The sequence below is a fragment of the Salminus brasiliensis genome, chromosome 3, assembly GCF_030463535.1.
Source record: "Salminus brasiliensis chromosome 3, fSalBra1.hap2, whole genome shotgun sequence".
In the NCBI taxonomy this organism is placed as follows: domain Eukaryota; kingdom Metazoa; phylum Chordata; class Actinopteri; order Characiformes; family Bryconidae; genus Salminus; species Salminus brasiliensis.
The window spans coordinates 8,681,718-8,698,261 of NC_132880.1; the positions used below are offsets into that span (position 1 = coordinate 8,681,718).

A 16,544-nucleotide genomic window follows, 5' to 3' on the forward strand; every position below is an offset into this window, starting at 1 on the left:
GGCCGCTAAAAGTGTATCAAAACTTTGAACACCTCAACTGATTAACTCTTGTTTTTTAAAACTTGAAAAAATCTTGAATTCTGCATCTTGACAAACATTGCAGCTACGGTTGAGACTAACTTTCAGGATGCATTACTGCAGAAAGGGGTTTAAACAGAGCTCAGCCAAGTCAAATCATAAATAAATAGACAGGTAAAGATTGAGAAGAGTTGCTTCTTCTTCTGATTCTTTTGTTAGAATCCATTCCTTGGATTTGCATGTTTCGGGTACATTTTGACACTCAAACAGGTGGAGCATCAGCCAGTAATATGCCAAGCTCATTAACATATCAGCCTTGATCGGTTATTAGTGAAGTTACATATTAAAATACTGTGGCAGTAAAAAGCCAACAGTGCTGGTTTTCCCCGCAAATCCATTATAGCTTAATGGCAGCCATGAAAAATATCAACACAGAGCCTAACATGTACATGTTAAGTTTCTTTTTAAGGCCCTTAACGTTATTTGACCTATATTTAGGCTCTTGTATCGCACTATAGTGAAGGAGGCCAGGGTCTGTTACACAATAGCACCTTGCACTCGAATCCCTAATAACCTCTAATAAACTCCACAAGCGTTCATTTGTTTGTTACTGTTAGTAAGAACTTTGTTCTGGCGACACTTCAAAATAGCATTAGCATGGATGTGCTGTTTCACTGTTGCTTTGGAGACTTTCTAGCTTCAACATGACACCAAACACCGCTGTAGCCCAGCTTGACTTTGGTTTATTTGAGAGATTTCCTGTTGTGTAGGAGGAAGATTAGTAGTATGTTTAAATAATCTCCATTAGCATAACTAAATAAACACTAAGACTTTTGGAGTTGTAGCTCATAAACATATGGTTCCTCACTGTTAATAAAAGAACTTGTCTTCTGTATGTGATCTGTATGCTAGTAATGACCATAGAGGAATCTGTTGAAGTACTCTGACACCACATGCTTGGCAGAAGGTCTTATTTCAACACTCAGCTTTAGTGCAGTGGTGATTGGAAATGGAGAGGACATATATCATCTACACTGGTGGTCTTCAAGGAGCAACTGATTACTGACTCCCACATAAGATTTTATATCAGCATCAGGTGTCTACATGAGGCAGATGTGAAAATTGCTTCACGCTGTTTATCTCAGTGGTATGTGTGTTTTTGCTTGTTACACTTTAAACAGCAATTATTCTATATGCTCCTGAAAAAGGGTTCTTTGACTATAAGGGTTTTTCACTTTTCCAGTACTATATAGAAGTGTATCAGTGTTTTCCTACACCCCTAGTAGAGGGAGCCTAATAACGTTTGCATTGTAATATTTGTAAATAGGAGCATTAGTAACACTTTACTTGGATGGTCCATTGTAGATGCATCATAGATGCTTATCTGACTAGCATTCAACTGAACTCTAATTTCTAATTATATACAATGTCTATTGAATATAACCCTACACCTACGCCTAACCCTAACACTAACCTTACACTTACCCTTTTAGGGTTAGATTTAAGGTTTTGGATAAGTTTAGGGTTAAGGTTGGGTGTAGGATTAGATTCAACAGACAGTCATTTGCATTCAGCTTAGATTTCAGTTGCATTTAATACATATAGAGTTGAATGTTAGATAAATGTTAAGTGAGCATTTATAATCCATCTGTATGGTAGGTGTTTCTGATAAAATGGCCAATGAGTGTAGCTACTAGCAGCTCAGTCTAATAAAGGCTCAACAGAAGCGAGCGTGTCATATTATTAAATTTGGAGCCTAAATTAGTTCAGGGTAGAAGTACTAGCAAATTTATCGACCTCTTTTGTGGGCCACATTCTTTCATGAAGTACGGGAACAGTTGAAATACAGCTTGTGCTGTTCTAAGCATGTACTTAGGACAGGATGAGGAATTGTGGTCAAGTTGTAATGCGGGCAGGGAGCGCGAGATTTTTTATGCGTTGGCTTGTCAAATTATTACCTGCCATTTCTCCTCTGGCAAGAGGTGGGATATTTTACTGTGCTCTCGACTCTAATACGATTCATTAGGCTTCTTCAGGTAATGCCCAGTAAGTTCTTTGGCAAGGACTCTGTGCTCATGAACCCTTTCAGGCACGTTCTTTCTTAAAGCCCTTGATAACCACACCCATTATATCATATATAGAAAAACATATGCCTGTTAGCTGGAGATTGGGTGATGTAAAGTCTGGCCTCGCTACTCACACCCCCTATATTTTATATGAATCCTTATCAGGTGCTAATTCTCTCTAGTTGTGTGTTTATCCTGTGCTATGGCATGAAATCCTTTTGGTCAAATACTTTATGGATAGCCTGTAATCGGTATCTATCATACTAGCCTCTGCTTGCTTCTGGTAAGATCCACTGGTGTTGCCAGGGCTTCCCTTAGGGTTACTCAGAGGTTCCAGGGGTCTTTTCTCATGGAAACTCTTACTAGCACTGGCTGCTAGCCTAGCTCCATATCTTCTCCAGCTTCTGAATGCAAGGGGCCTCGCTGCTATAAAATGTACTGACTTGGCCGCTCAATGCAAGGCTCTGGGCCAGAGGCTGCCACAGACATGGATCCAGAGCTTCAGGGTCAAAACTGTAGGCCTTGTGGTGAGACCAATCAAACTCTAAAGACTACCCATTTCTAACAAACATGGTGAGCCAGCAATCTGCAGCAAGAGCTCCAATTAAAACCCCATGTGGTGACCCATAAACAGACTAGAAATTCCTCTATATAACCATGAAACAGGGCTTTCCCTGGGTGCTCCGATTTATGTAGGGGTCTAACTACATTCAACTGCATTTTACTGCAAATATACTCCAACTCTGGACTCACAGTGAATGAGAATCTTGTATTTTGGTTGGCAAACCTTACAGCAATGCTCCAGAAAGACTTCCCAGGACAGGAGAGACAGTTACTCTAAGAAAATCAGGATACACTCTTTTTAAAAAACCTCAATTTTAGAAAAAACAATGATTGACATCCCAATAAAATACAATAGTCCATATATTATATTTCTAAAACTTGCTTTATTAATCCATACATGGTGATTCATGCTGGATGATTGGATTGCACTACTATTTTACCCATATTACCCTATATATAAAATTCAGAAGCCATGTATAGACTCACCAAGCACTTTATCAGGAAGACTGTACTAATACAGGGAAGGTCATCCCATTTCTCTCAAAACAGCCTTAAAACAGTTCTTCATCTGTGTACCTCAGCAGAAGTTGCGGTTTATCAGACAAGGCTATGTTTTTCCAGTCTTCAGTGGCCCAGTGTTGGTGAGCCTGTGCTGAGCCACTGCAGCCACTGACAGAAATGGAGTCCGACATGGTCTTCTGCTGTTGTAGCCCATCTGCCTCAAGATGAGATGTTTTATGTGTTCTGAGCTGCTTTTCTGCTCACCACAGTTGTAGAGAGTGGTTATCTGAGTCACTGTAGCATTTCTATCCGTGTGGCTAATCTTTGTTAACCTCTCACATCAACAAGCTGTAAATATTCAAATAAACTTTAAAGACTGTTGTGGTGAGAATCCCAGATCAGCAGTTCGAGAAATACTGAAACCACCAGTCATGCCATGCTCCCACCCTTATCCCATCCATATCCGTTTGATATGAATGTTACCTGAAGCTGCCGACCAGTATCTGCATATAAGATAAGATAATCCTTTATATCCTTTATATATATATATATATATATATATATATATATATATATATAAATATAACTGCATATATATGTACAAGTTTTTCTAATAAAGTGCTTTGCAGACTACTAATCATTTTGGAAATGAAATGACATGGCTATATTTCTGATGCAATGCCTAGTTCCTGTCACCGCCTCTGTAAAGAAATCTCAAGAATCAGTAAATCAAACTGTTTCCCATAAAACCACTCAGAATGACTGTTTACGTGTTAACAATATAATAATACGGATAAAAAAATTGTGTAATACACTATTAAAAAAACAATTCAACAATTCAAAATGCCTCACTCAAGTGGATCAGTTATTAGAGATTTCTCGGAGTGGATGACTAACTGTACCACAGCAGGAGGCCTGTGGCTTGGCCCAGCAAAGGGACTCTTTACCGGATTCTGCTCCAGCACGTTGCTGGTCTTTCAGAATGTGTAAAGGCTCAGGATGTATGGGGTCTTTTCTGAGGTCTGTTTTCCTTGCCATCTGCTGATTAACGCAATTAGTGTCCGCCAGAGCACTGCCGCTTTTAGCCATTTAATGAGGCTAGCAGCGACGCTAGGCTAATTGTTTGGGAGTTCCTCACTCTCCCTCCTTTTCCTGAAGGCCAGGAGCGGGCCGGGTCTCTGCACTCTATCAGGCTGCCCCAGCTGTTGCTTATCCGCTTATACAGCAGGAAGTAGGTTCCTGGATTACCTCACATCCACTTATTCACTTCCAGCCCACAGTCACAACAACCATCTCACTGATATGGCAACACTTTCACACAACTTAATGCTAACAAATAACGAGAGACATTGTTTGTTTTTCAGATTGAAGATGGATATATGCAATATTGAATATTATGGCTACTATGAAGTTATACATGTACAGTAGAAGTTGCCTACCCAACACCGATGGCAAAAGTATCACAAAATATCAGGAATCGGGCCAAGATTAGGTCAGTTTTGTCACGTATAATATTGGGCTTGGGTCAGGCTCGGTTGTTTTCTTGCTTTTATCATTTCCTAATAGCATGTCTAAAATGTGTGTACGAACATGACCATTTACCACAGACCCAATATTTTTTTTATATCATTTCTGTAAATAATAAATCAAATAAATATTCTTCCAGGACATACTACCCATTAATATTTATATTGCCATTGTGAAAACATTCACAGCAACCACCAATACCAGAATCAATATTCACTCATAAGGCAACTTGCTTTTCTGTTCTACTCTTCAAACACTATTCTAACACTGGGTAGGGCCTCCTGCTCTGAAATCATGGCATGGATGCCGCAAGGTGTTGGAAACATTTATATGAGATTCAATTTGCTCAATTTTGTCATGACTGAGTAGATTTTTCAGGAACACTCCTACATCTACAACATCCCACAAGTATTCTATTGGATTGAGATCTAGTGGCCACTGAAGAACACTGACCTCATTGAAACCAGTTTGAGATTTACTTTCTGTAGTCAGAATATAAAAATCTTTTTGGCACCATGATGCATTTTAAAAGAACCTTAAAAAGCACCCTGCAAATGAATCATTCCCACCAATGCCTGTATTTTCCAACTATCCTAGTTTGGCTGGAAATTCATGGATCTTGCAACTTTGCTTTTGCAAGTTTTCAGACTGTTATAGCAGTTTCACAGTCTTGGCTTTTCTCTTGCTAAGTACCATTTTTCTGTTTGTTTGTTTGTTTGTTTGTTTGTTTTTACAATACCACCAGACAGAATATTATGATTAGTATTTTATTTCAAAGATAATTCATTTTTTTTGGTGTCTTTTTATATACACAGAAAAATAAACATCAGATATGAGTCACTTTGCTGCTTCCTTAAAAGAAGCTGATCTAAATGCTTTCAATGTCATCGAAATGCTTTGTCTCTGAAGTTATGACCATTGTGTCTAAGCAACACAGTTTGGGCAGGCCTTTGATATTCACTTGTGAAATTCCCATTGGTGTTGTCTGGTCGGGCAATTGCTCTCCAAGTTGACAAAGAGGTTTTAGCCGCTAATCTTTGACCGCCAAACGTGGCCAAAATGACTGAATTCAGATCGGACCATTGCCAGTTTGGCATGAATTAGTGCTCATTCGGTTGTTTTGCTGTTATCTCAAGCTACAGCTTTATTAATCTGGCTCCGCTCGCTGATCAGCACCTGGGGACCTTTCATTAGACCCCTCATATGAAATCTTGCGGCAAAATAAGATACATCCCATGGTAACTGATGACAACACGACTTTTTGATTAGACACGGTCCATGGAGACGACTGGCATCCAGGCCATTCTGAGTCAATTGTGACTCGCTGAATGTTATGAGCTCTGCTATCTTTATCCAAGAGTGAAGCATTGCACTGGGTGAGTCAGGATGAAATGAAAGCCCTTGGCTCTTGGTGAGAAGTTGATCATAGGCAATGCGATTGCCTTGATAGTGTTTGTTTGACCCCAGCTAAATATACTATGTCAACTATGCTTTCTTGATTCCTTTCTTAAGCAACAGTTTAACAACTTTTTTTTCTTCTGGTTAATCTTTGGCCAAATGGGCAGAGTGGTGTGACACTGGCTGATACTGTTGAGTTCACGGACATGCTTGAGTAGAAATGAATTGTTTTTGTGGAGATATTTGGATGACTGTCTGAAAGCCCCCAGATCCAAGTGAGTCTGAAAGCCAGATTGGGGCTGGAGCCGGGCTGATTCACATGCTCGGTGGACACACGTGGCAAAAAGTTATACACAAGCAGAGATACAATTAGTGTATAGTAATAAAGCTACTTTTTTAATCTTAAGAACTTAAGTAAGTTCTAAAAATGAACTACTGTGAAACTAATATGTAAATTATGTTGTTTATTTAGTGTATTTACTTTCTAGTTAGCGATGAGTGGAAATTCTCTTTAGAGTACAGAACATGTCTTAATGTATTAGTGACTCTTATTCACTCTAAAGTTGGAATAAACTCACATAAGAATCAAACCTGGCTTTATGTAGAACCCACCTGAACTAAAGGTCTGCCAATTCCACACAAATAACATGTACATTTATGTAATAATTAATGCTCAGTAACTTGCATAACAGAGTGGTAACATTGTGTATTGTGCATTATTGCAGGTAATGATGCAGGTTTTAGTGATATTTCAATAACAGAGTGATAGCCAAGTCTACCCATAAATGTCAAATCAATAACTCTTAATGACAGTAAAGAAATTATGTGAAATGATGAGAAATGTGCACTTCAGACTTTATTCAACAACAAACAAGACCTAAATAACCTCCTAATTTGTGCTAATTCATATATAGTTTATAAATACATGTTTATTCCACCAAGGTCCTTTGTTCTACTAAGTATGTGTATTCCACCAAGGTCTGTTTTACTCATTTTGATGGCATCCCATCCCAGAATATAGCTGTAGATCAGATTTTATTATGTCATTTTAGGAGGCAAGGGGTCAATTATGTAAATGGATGACTCCCTGACGTATTTGGAAAGTGTAATAACAGAACTCTATCAATGCGTCCCAACCCCACTCGCATTGCTGCTACCTAAATGCACTGTAAAATCTGCTGTGATCAATGCCACACGCTCTACCTCCATCCAAGCATCCACACCTGCAGACCATTCAGTAGTTACTCATGTCTAAAAGGTGATTTTGGAGACCATTATCTCACAGTAAACTATCTGAATGAATCGCGACAGGCAGGCAGCTATTTCTTCCTGAAACACAGACGTGTTTTGACAGACGAGGACTTCTTCTAAAGATCGCAATATAAACGTCTGAACTCCCATAAAAATCTGTTTGGCTCGCCAGATTGTTCATGAAGACATATCACTGCAAATTACCCCCAACTGTCAAAGTCTGCTAATTGTTTCAGCATGGGCTGGTGCTTCGAGACACATGCGTGTGCGATTCACTCACCATAATTCAGCCATCACTTCGGTTCTTTTCCTGTTCACATATTAGTAACAGCTGATTAGACAGGCACGTTCGGTAGCTCACAGACTGAGACTCAGGAGATTTTCAAATTTTCTTGAGGTTTTATTATTTATGACTTCATTGGCATGAGAAAACTCCTTTTCGTAAGGCTTTGAAGGGAGTCTAGAGTTACTGTGTATCTTGGGATGCACTGACTGCACTGCTAGCTATTTCTTTGTCGTGATGTCCAGGCCTTATCGTTTATACATACAGGGGGATTCCACCAGTATTTAAAAATTCACAATTTAGAAGTTATCACTAATTGAAACTGTATATTATGGAAACACTTACAAACCCAGATGTTCTTTAATTGATTGCAGAAACCAAATGTCAAATGGTTTAAATGTCCACAATGCAATTCTAGCCTTTTTATTTGCTGTCCAAAATGACTAGTCACCTACATGCACGCCTCTCAAAGTAGGTTCCAGGGATCCCAAAGGTATAATGATATACAGCCAGGGGGGTCTGCGTAAATTATCACAACCAGTAGAAACTTTATATAGCAACTTAATATGGGCTACGCCACAACTTCCCTGCACTCATCTTTCTGTAAATCAGCTGAATTTCAAGTACTATGATGACTACAGCAAATCTTTTTTAGTGAGAACAGTGACAGTCGACCAAACTGTACTCCATCTCAAGGTTCTAGCCAAGAAGACCACAAAGTGAACCAAGCTACATCTGCTTACAAAACATTAAACAAAAGCCAAACCCAAAAATAAAGAGATCAGTCTTCAGAAGAAGTAAATATTGAGTTTGTTCGCAGTTTAGCAGCATGATAAAAGCCAAAAGCAGAACATCACTGGAGAAAAGCTAATGCTCCCATGAAATAAATATGACAGTACATCTCCCCACAGCATTGGATTGCATTCATAACATAAATTTGTGGGGGTCTGTGGATTTTTTATTTTACCACACAAACTTTTGAGAATCCCTGACTTAAACAACCTACTGTCCACTTCAAAATGTATAAAGACATTTTACCAAAAACATCCCAAAGCTGTATCTACAAACTACTCTCAAACTATGCCTCAAGTATCAGGCAGATTATTTGTCATGATTTCATGCAATGGTTTTATGTGATGTAGCTTTTAGAGACATTATTCCACCAAAATGGAATTGATGATGTGGGCCTTCAACCCAGGTTACAGCCTTTCTCAAGCTTAGCAAATCCAGCCATCAAACCAACAACCCTGTCATCAACAACCCAGTGCTGTAACCACTAAGCCACCACTGCCCCTGTAATCATGTATGTTATCTGATGATAATGCTACTTTTACTTGATGTATAATGAATGTGATCTAACAACGACCACAATTCTTAGACTTTTATTTTGTTAGCATTAGTAACTTGAATAAGGAAACACATGCACATGCCACATATCACCCACTTTGACTAAAAAACTGATCCATTCTGTATACTAAATAAGCTCAGACTGGCACTCAGGAAAAATACAGTGCATCCCACAACAACTAAGGTCTTAAACGTCTTTTACACATCAATTAACAACATGGTTGTTAGCATGCACTGACAATATGGCTTGTGGATCGCAAGTTTAGAAGGAAGCACAATTGGACGTGCTCTCAAAGCGATGTTGGTCAACACAGGTGTCTGTTCGTTGGTGTGGCGGAGCTGGGGACCTCCTGCTTTTCTCTGAGTGTGTTGGCTGCCCGACGATGCCGCATCTGCAGCAGTTCAAAAAGAGGCAATGGCTTGCTTTGCATATATCAGCAGAGACATGTCTTAAGTCCCTCCTACACTGTTAAAAGTACACAATCCTTGAACTTTTGGAGATTTTCAGTCCAAAGCCTGCTTTGAGGAACCTTCAAAGAATTCTTTTTTTCTTTCTTCTAAGAGGTTCCTCCATAGTTTTAAATTGAAGAACCTCCAAAAGTTCCTCAAGGATTGTATACTTTTAACAGTGTAGTGTTGGGAGCATTGCTAGTGCTAGGGGAAGTTACTAGAGCAGTTAATTTGCAGTGCCAAATTGGGAGAAAACAATTGGGAAACATTCCTAGTAAACCTTCTGGTGGCAGAACACTTTTTGGTGTGAAAAGTGCACCTGTGGAATGGCTACCTGAGGGGACCTGTGGAAACAGGCCATAGACAACACCCTGTGTGTCATTTTGACAAAATGACTGGTTTGTAATTGGTTTGTAGACATTGAACGTCTGACCAGGAGCTGTCCTGTTTTGGCAATTGACCAGCAAAATTATTAAGGCTTTTCCTCAGTGTATTATGTTCAGTTCCTTCAACCCGATGCCGGGGTGAGATATTTTACCCTTGACTGTTCTGATTTTTCAAAAGTAAACACCTCTATGGCCTTCCCTAAAGAGTTCCTTTGCCATACACACCCCATCCGCTTGAGAGAGAGGTGGAGAAGGTTTAGGGTGGGAAGAGGCTGGGTCAGGCCTGGGTCAGGTGGGGCTGGGTCTCGGCCCGCCACGCGAGGAGATGAAAGAAAGCCTGTGCTCCATTGTTTCACGAGGAATGCCAGCACTGTGCACTCACTCAGCCCCCTCAGGCAGCTTTGCCGGGAGCGCCCAGGCCACGGTTCATTCTGAGGGAATTCCTCAGCAGGCTTCCACCAGGCCTGGCTGGGAGGAAATCCACAGCCTCCAGCTCACGTGGCCTCCTCCTCACTCTCTCTCTCTCTCTCTCTCTCTGTTTTGTTTGCGCACCCTCCCTTTCGTTGGCGACACTTGTGCAAAGCAAGACTGTTTGTTGCTGTCTGAGTTTAGAATGGGCCTTGGAATCAACTTCAGTAACTTAAACTACTCCCTCTAGTGTATAAACTTGTACACATTGAGATTGAAGTAGCAGGAGCAATCTAGGGACGTGCATTTAGAGAGCTTTCCAGCAGTGTCCTCATCCCAAACCTAGAAAAAAACAAGAATGCTCAGTTGATCAGGGAATACTTTGGGTATTTCTGCAGTTCTTCTCATCGTAAAAAAACATCTTACCTAAAAGATAATAAACGCTCACAGATACCGAATGGCCACAGGTGCTTTAAGCAGTCCAAGGAATGCAAAAGGCGCTGACCCTTTCACCGTCCATCGTAATAGCAGTGGAATGCGCTGTCTTGAAGCAGTTATGCTGGCTGATACGGAGTGTTGGTCCGATAGCTGTCCAGATTAGTTGCCTGTCTAACAGTTTAGTACAGACTGTATGAAGTCTAGCAGGACAGCATTTCTACATATACAAAATTCATCTGCACACAAAAGTACTGACAGAGCACTGTCACAATATGCTCCTGCTAACACAGCTAACTCCAAGAGGTGGCCCGTCCGGTCCCCCTTTTCTGTCACCATGTCTCGGAAGACCTGCGATGTTTGTTTAGCCCAAAAGCCATGTGCTGTCACTTCCCTCGGCCCGGCCAAAGAACATACTAATAGAGTGAGTGAGACCCGGCGAGTGTGTGGGAACGCTGGGAGACAGGCAGCAGACAGGAAGGCCCTTTACACCAGAGCACAGAGATCCAGAGGGCATATGACCGCATCCTCCCTCTCTTCTTCTTTCTTTCTCTCTCTCTGTCTATCAGATAAACAGCTCAGCCACACACACATACTCAGCATACTGTTGTTGCATGATTCCTGCTGTTTTAGATGGAGATGGTATTGCAGCTATTGCTGCTGTTTTGCAGGTTTTGCAATGCTATTCAAATGTAATTACAGGATTAATTACACAGCTATGGCAAAAAAATGTAAAAGATTACATTGGGTTCAAATCTGGTTACCAGGAAGGTCGAGGAAGACCACTAGACACATTGTCATGTTTATGAAACCAGTGTAAGATGACTTGGCTTTGTGACATGGTGCATTTTTATGCTGGAAGTAGCCTTTAGAAGATGGGTAAATTGTGGCCATTATGGTCAGCAACAGTACCTTAAATTTGCAATGGCATTCAAGCAATGATTGATTGGTATTAATGACCTCAAAGTGTGCCCCAAAAAAACAATCACCACACCATTACATCACCTCCACCTGCCTGGCTTGTTGACAAAGCAGGCTGGGTCCATGGATTCATGCTGTTGGCACCAAATTAGGACTCTACCATCTGTGTTCCTCAGCAGAAATCGAGGTTCATCAGGCCAGGCTATGTTTCTCCAGTCATCAACTGTCCAGTTTGGTGAGCCTATTCCACTGCTCACCACAATTGTACAGAGTGCTTCTCTGTAGCCTTTCTGTCAGCTTGAACCAGTCTGGCTATTCTCTGTTGACCTCTTTCTGGCCACAGAACCGCAGCTCACTGGTTGTCTTTTCTTTATTACGCCATTCTAAATAACTCTTGAGACTGTCGTGCTAAAAATCCAAGTAGATCAGCAGTTCTAGGAATTCTTCAATCAACCTATCTGGAACCACCAATCAGGAGATCTCATTGTTTCTCCATTCTGAAGGTTGATGTGAGCATTACCTGTAGCTGCTGCCTTGTATCTGCATGATTGTAATCACTCACTGATTAGATAATTACATTAATGAGTAGGTGTTCATTGCCTGCCAAACATTCTGCGTATAAGGTGACCCACATTTTGGATGCTACACTGTCTAATGCTGATCCCCTCTAACTTATGATGAGCTGAAACAGAATCTTTTCCTGTTTTATAAAATTTACCTTCAATTTCTTTACATCAGCAGTCCTCTTCATGATGATTGGACCAATATAAATGATCGATATACACTGTATATCCAAATGGCTGTGGACACACCTTCCAATAAATGCTTTCAGCTACTTTAAGTTGCAGCCATTGCTGACACAGATGTGCAAATCCACATGAATTCTACCAATAGAATAAGACACATGAACCTGTTGGCACCATGCCTAATGCCAGGTGTAAGCTAGAGGGGTATATTGAGCTTTGGAGCAGTGGAACTGTGTACTGTGTATGTCTGGAATGAGGGTGGTACTTTTGGAATAAGTTGGGGAGTTGGTGAGATGAGGTGGGTGGTGATCGTCCAACATCCCGACCTCACTAACGCTGAGTGCAATCAAATCCTCACAGCTGTGCTCCAGAATCTAGTAGAAAGCCTTCTTCCCTGGACAGTAGAGACAGTTACTCCAATAAAAGCAGGATAAACTCTTGATTTCAGAAGAAACAATGAGTGAGCAAGTGTCCCAATACTTATGTCCATTGTGTATGTCCATAATGATTTCTTTGAGAGTTAACATTTAATTATAATAAGTAACACCTATCTTCCCATTGTCTTTTACAGTCAATGAAATCATCAGGAACGACCTGTCCAGCATCTCCGTCCACAGCCACGCATAGCAGCACGAAGGAAAGCGCTGACCTCGGAGGAAATGGACTTTTGGATTGTGTTTTGAAACTTTCATAGCCAAACAAAAACATGAATCTCTACATAGCCTGACTGCAATATCACTATCTGTACAACACAATCAGTTAAAGAGCTATCATGCAGCAATCACAACTGACCGACTGAATGAAAATCATCCCAGAAAGACTACAGAATAGCGACATACTGCCAAAACAATGTGTATGAATTCATGGACCAAGCCCCTGTATCATGTCCCCCTTTTCCCCGTGTGGTCTTCTTCTGCACTCATGTAGCTCTTTAAATTATTACCTGAAGTGCAATTTTTGTCCTTTTTTTCATGTTTAAATATGTAATGTTTGCATATATGCCAAGAAGCCTTAAACCCAGTGCTCCTTTTATTTGTAATTTGTCAGCTTTTCGGTAATTAAGCGTGAATAGTCATTCCATTGCTTGTGTGGATTTCACGTCTGTTTTTGTCCAGCTTTTAAAGAAACATATAACTGGAATTGCGTCACTTGTAGACGCTACAGCAAAATCCTATTTATTGTCTCTTAGCTGGAATGAATTTGACACCATTCGGAGTGACGTGTGTGCTAATAGGTTTGAACAGTTTATTCTCAAACAGTCACTTTATCTCAAAAGTAGTTCAAATAGGAAATCTAATGGACAGGGTAGCATTAAGCTTGGTTATCTTTTCAGCAATGGCAAAACATACTGAGGCCCTGTCTGCACGTCTCATGATATTTTTAAGCACATGGGTTTTTCGCTCCATCTTCAGCACAGTTAAATAAAAAACAAAAACGGCACTGAAATGCTCACTTGAGCATGCCAGTCCAGCAGGGGGCACTAATACCTCACAAAGCTTGATGTCAGTTCCCTGAGAAGTAAGCGTAATGGCCAAAATAGACCTAAAAACTGTGCAAAGGGCAACAAGATCTTTATAACTCCAGATTCGTACCAGGAAGAAAAACATCTACCGAAGTGTTTTGAGATATTTTTCCATTGCGAAGCTTCTGGCTGTGACCACAACGGATCCTTACTCCCTCATTAGTATTGCACTAGATAGGGACTGTTTAGTTTGTTTAGTTTACCAAGTAGCTCTAGAAACACAAATGAAACCAAAGACTTCCTCATGCATCAATAACGGTCACAGAAACCAACACGACTGAGCCGTGTTTAAAGCTTCACAAGCACATGAACTAAATGCTGAATTTAAGTTAGTTTAGCATTTTGTTGTTCATTAAATAATCTTTAATAAACCATTATGTTGCTTAGAAACATAAGACATTAACAAACTACATAGAAAAATATGTGGAATAAACGCACTTTAGTGGCTCGTCCATTTTGTTCCACTGTTTTTGCTTAGTAATGCCTCTCAGTGCATTCTGGAAGCCAATCACCTGATATAGTGAGCTATGCCATTTATTATAAATTACAAGTGCATTGTGGGAGACTGTAGTGCCCTCAACATCACACTTCAATTCCACTTTACAGTTCAGAGACTCAACAAACAAACAACAAAATTTGTCAACATACTCATTAGTGCCCTAAAACATAAATAGGGAGCCTATTTGGTCACAGCCTCTGTCGCTGAATGACCCTCACACTCCTGAACAGGCAAAGAAGTGGAGCTTATTTAGGCTTTTTAGCCAAGTGTGGGCCCAGGACATTCTGTCATAGTGTAATAAAAGAGAGTAAACTCCATCGTTAGTTGGAAACAAGCATGCACAAATTGACACTGTGATTTCACCAATTTCAAAAAGCAGTGTTTAGCCAGTCTACACAAAAACACTGAAAACGGAGTTCCTAAGAACACCTTTGTTTTGTTTTAAATATTATACGCAGACGTGAGGACGGGGCCTACTTGTTTTTGGTAACACTTTCCTGAAGGGCAGCATTCGTGACACTACGTAACACCTTCGTAAGACCTAATACCTTTCATGACGTCACATAAACCTACATAAACATTAGTAACCATTAAGTTATGCATTTTGTCAGATCACCTGAGAAAGTGGTGAAGATGACACTGGGAATAAGCCTTTCTGAATGTTTCTGTAGGTTTATGTCAGTCGTATGTACATTGTTATGTATGAATTATGAATGCCGCCGTTCAGCAAGGCAAGATCTGATGCAAAACTGCCTCAGCTTTGTACAGTGCCTGTAGCTTCACGCTCACTTTGCTCACCACACAGTGCCTTATGCCGTTGCATGACCACAGTTTGCTTTGTTATTGTCTGTTTTTACATATTTTGTTGTGTCTGTTCTGCTCAGATTTGCATGCTGTTGACATTTGCAGATACATCGTATAATCTTTGACGACAGGAAAACAAGTCTTTTTTGGCCGCATCTCTTTTGGTTTCCTGACACTCAGTATTGTTAGTTTGATTGCCATCGTGTCGTATCGTAGGTTAAGATTAATAGTTAATGTATGCACTTTACTTTGTACTCATCCTTTTCTGATATCTTGAACAAAATGCTTTGTTTGGTTTTCCTGACAGACAATGAATTCATGAAAGCAATACACCATTTTTTTGTTTTTGTTCAACAACTCATGACTATCCTATTTACCAAAGTCTTGTTACGTCTTCGCTAAGCTTTACCTATAGCAAAATATGCACATTCAGCATATACACCATTGATTTTTTTGTAAATACATGTAGTAATTGTATTAACGGGTGTATAAAATGTCCAGAACAAGCACTTGCAGAATTTTCAGGCCATCATTGTCTAAATAAAGGCATATAGTTTCTTTTCTGAGCCATTAAGCTTCTTAATCAATTTCTTCCTGTGCTGGTTCTGCAATGAGTCCTACCTGGAATTATCGGGTTCACAGCAGGAATACCCCTGGACAAGGCGTAAGTCCTTCACAGGGTACCGCACATACCTTGTAGCAATTCAGGGGCAACTTAGCATAGCCAATTCACCTACTGTGTGTTTCTAGGAGGAAACCAGAACATCTGGATAAGATACAAGGAAACCGGAGAACCTGGAGGAAAGAACACTCAATAGGGACCAGAGCAAAGATCAAACCCACTATCCCAGACCCCTGGGGCTGAGTTAGCACACACGCTACCTGCTACACCACTTACATCTTTGCTATGCTTTAAAAATAGTAAAATATGCACAATCAGCACGTACACCATTGATGTTCTTGGAATTATATGTATTAACTCTATTAATGGGTGTATATTGGGTTCACGGCAGACATATCCCTGGACAGGGCGCCAGTCCATCACAGGGTACCTACCACAAACTCACCTTGGGGCAGTTGAGCCAACTTAGCAGAGCCAATTCACCTACTGTGTCCTTCTAGGAGGAAACCAGAACATCTGTAGAAGATACAAGGAAACCAGAGAACCTGGAGGAAAGAACACTCCATAGGGACCAGAACAAAGATCAAACCCACTATCCCAGACCCCTGGAGCTGTGTTGCACACAAGCTACCTGTTACACCACTTACATCTTTGCTAAGCTTTAGCAATAGTAAAATATGCACAATCAGCACATACACCATTGTAGTAATGGTGTAAATACACCTGGACAGGGTACCTACCACACACACCCTAAAGCAACTGAGGGGCAACTGCAGCCAATTCACCTACTGTGTGC

At 40.5% G+C, this 16,544-nt stretch overlaps 1 protein-coding gene across 2 annotated transcripts in view; it reads left to right on the forward strand.

Annotated features, from left to right (window-relative positions):
• nfatc1 (nuclear factor of activated T cells 1) overlaps positions 1–15,696 on the forward strand; it is a 66,204-nt gene extending 50,508 nt beyond the window's left edge. For both annotated transcript variants that reach the window (XM_072675366.1, XM_072675367.1), the window contains one exon: positions 12,873–15,696. In XM_072675366.1, the coding sequence (XP_072531467.1) occupies positions 12,873–12,928 (56 nt within the window). In that variant the 3' untranslated portion in view covers positions 12,929–15,696. The remainder of the gene's footprint in view (positions 1–12,872) is intronic.
• Positions 15,697–16,544: the final 848 nt, after the last annotated feature.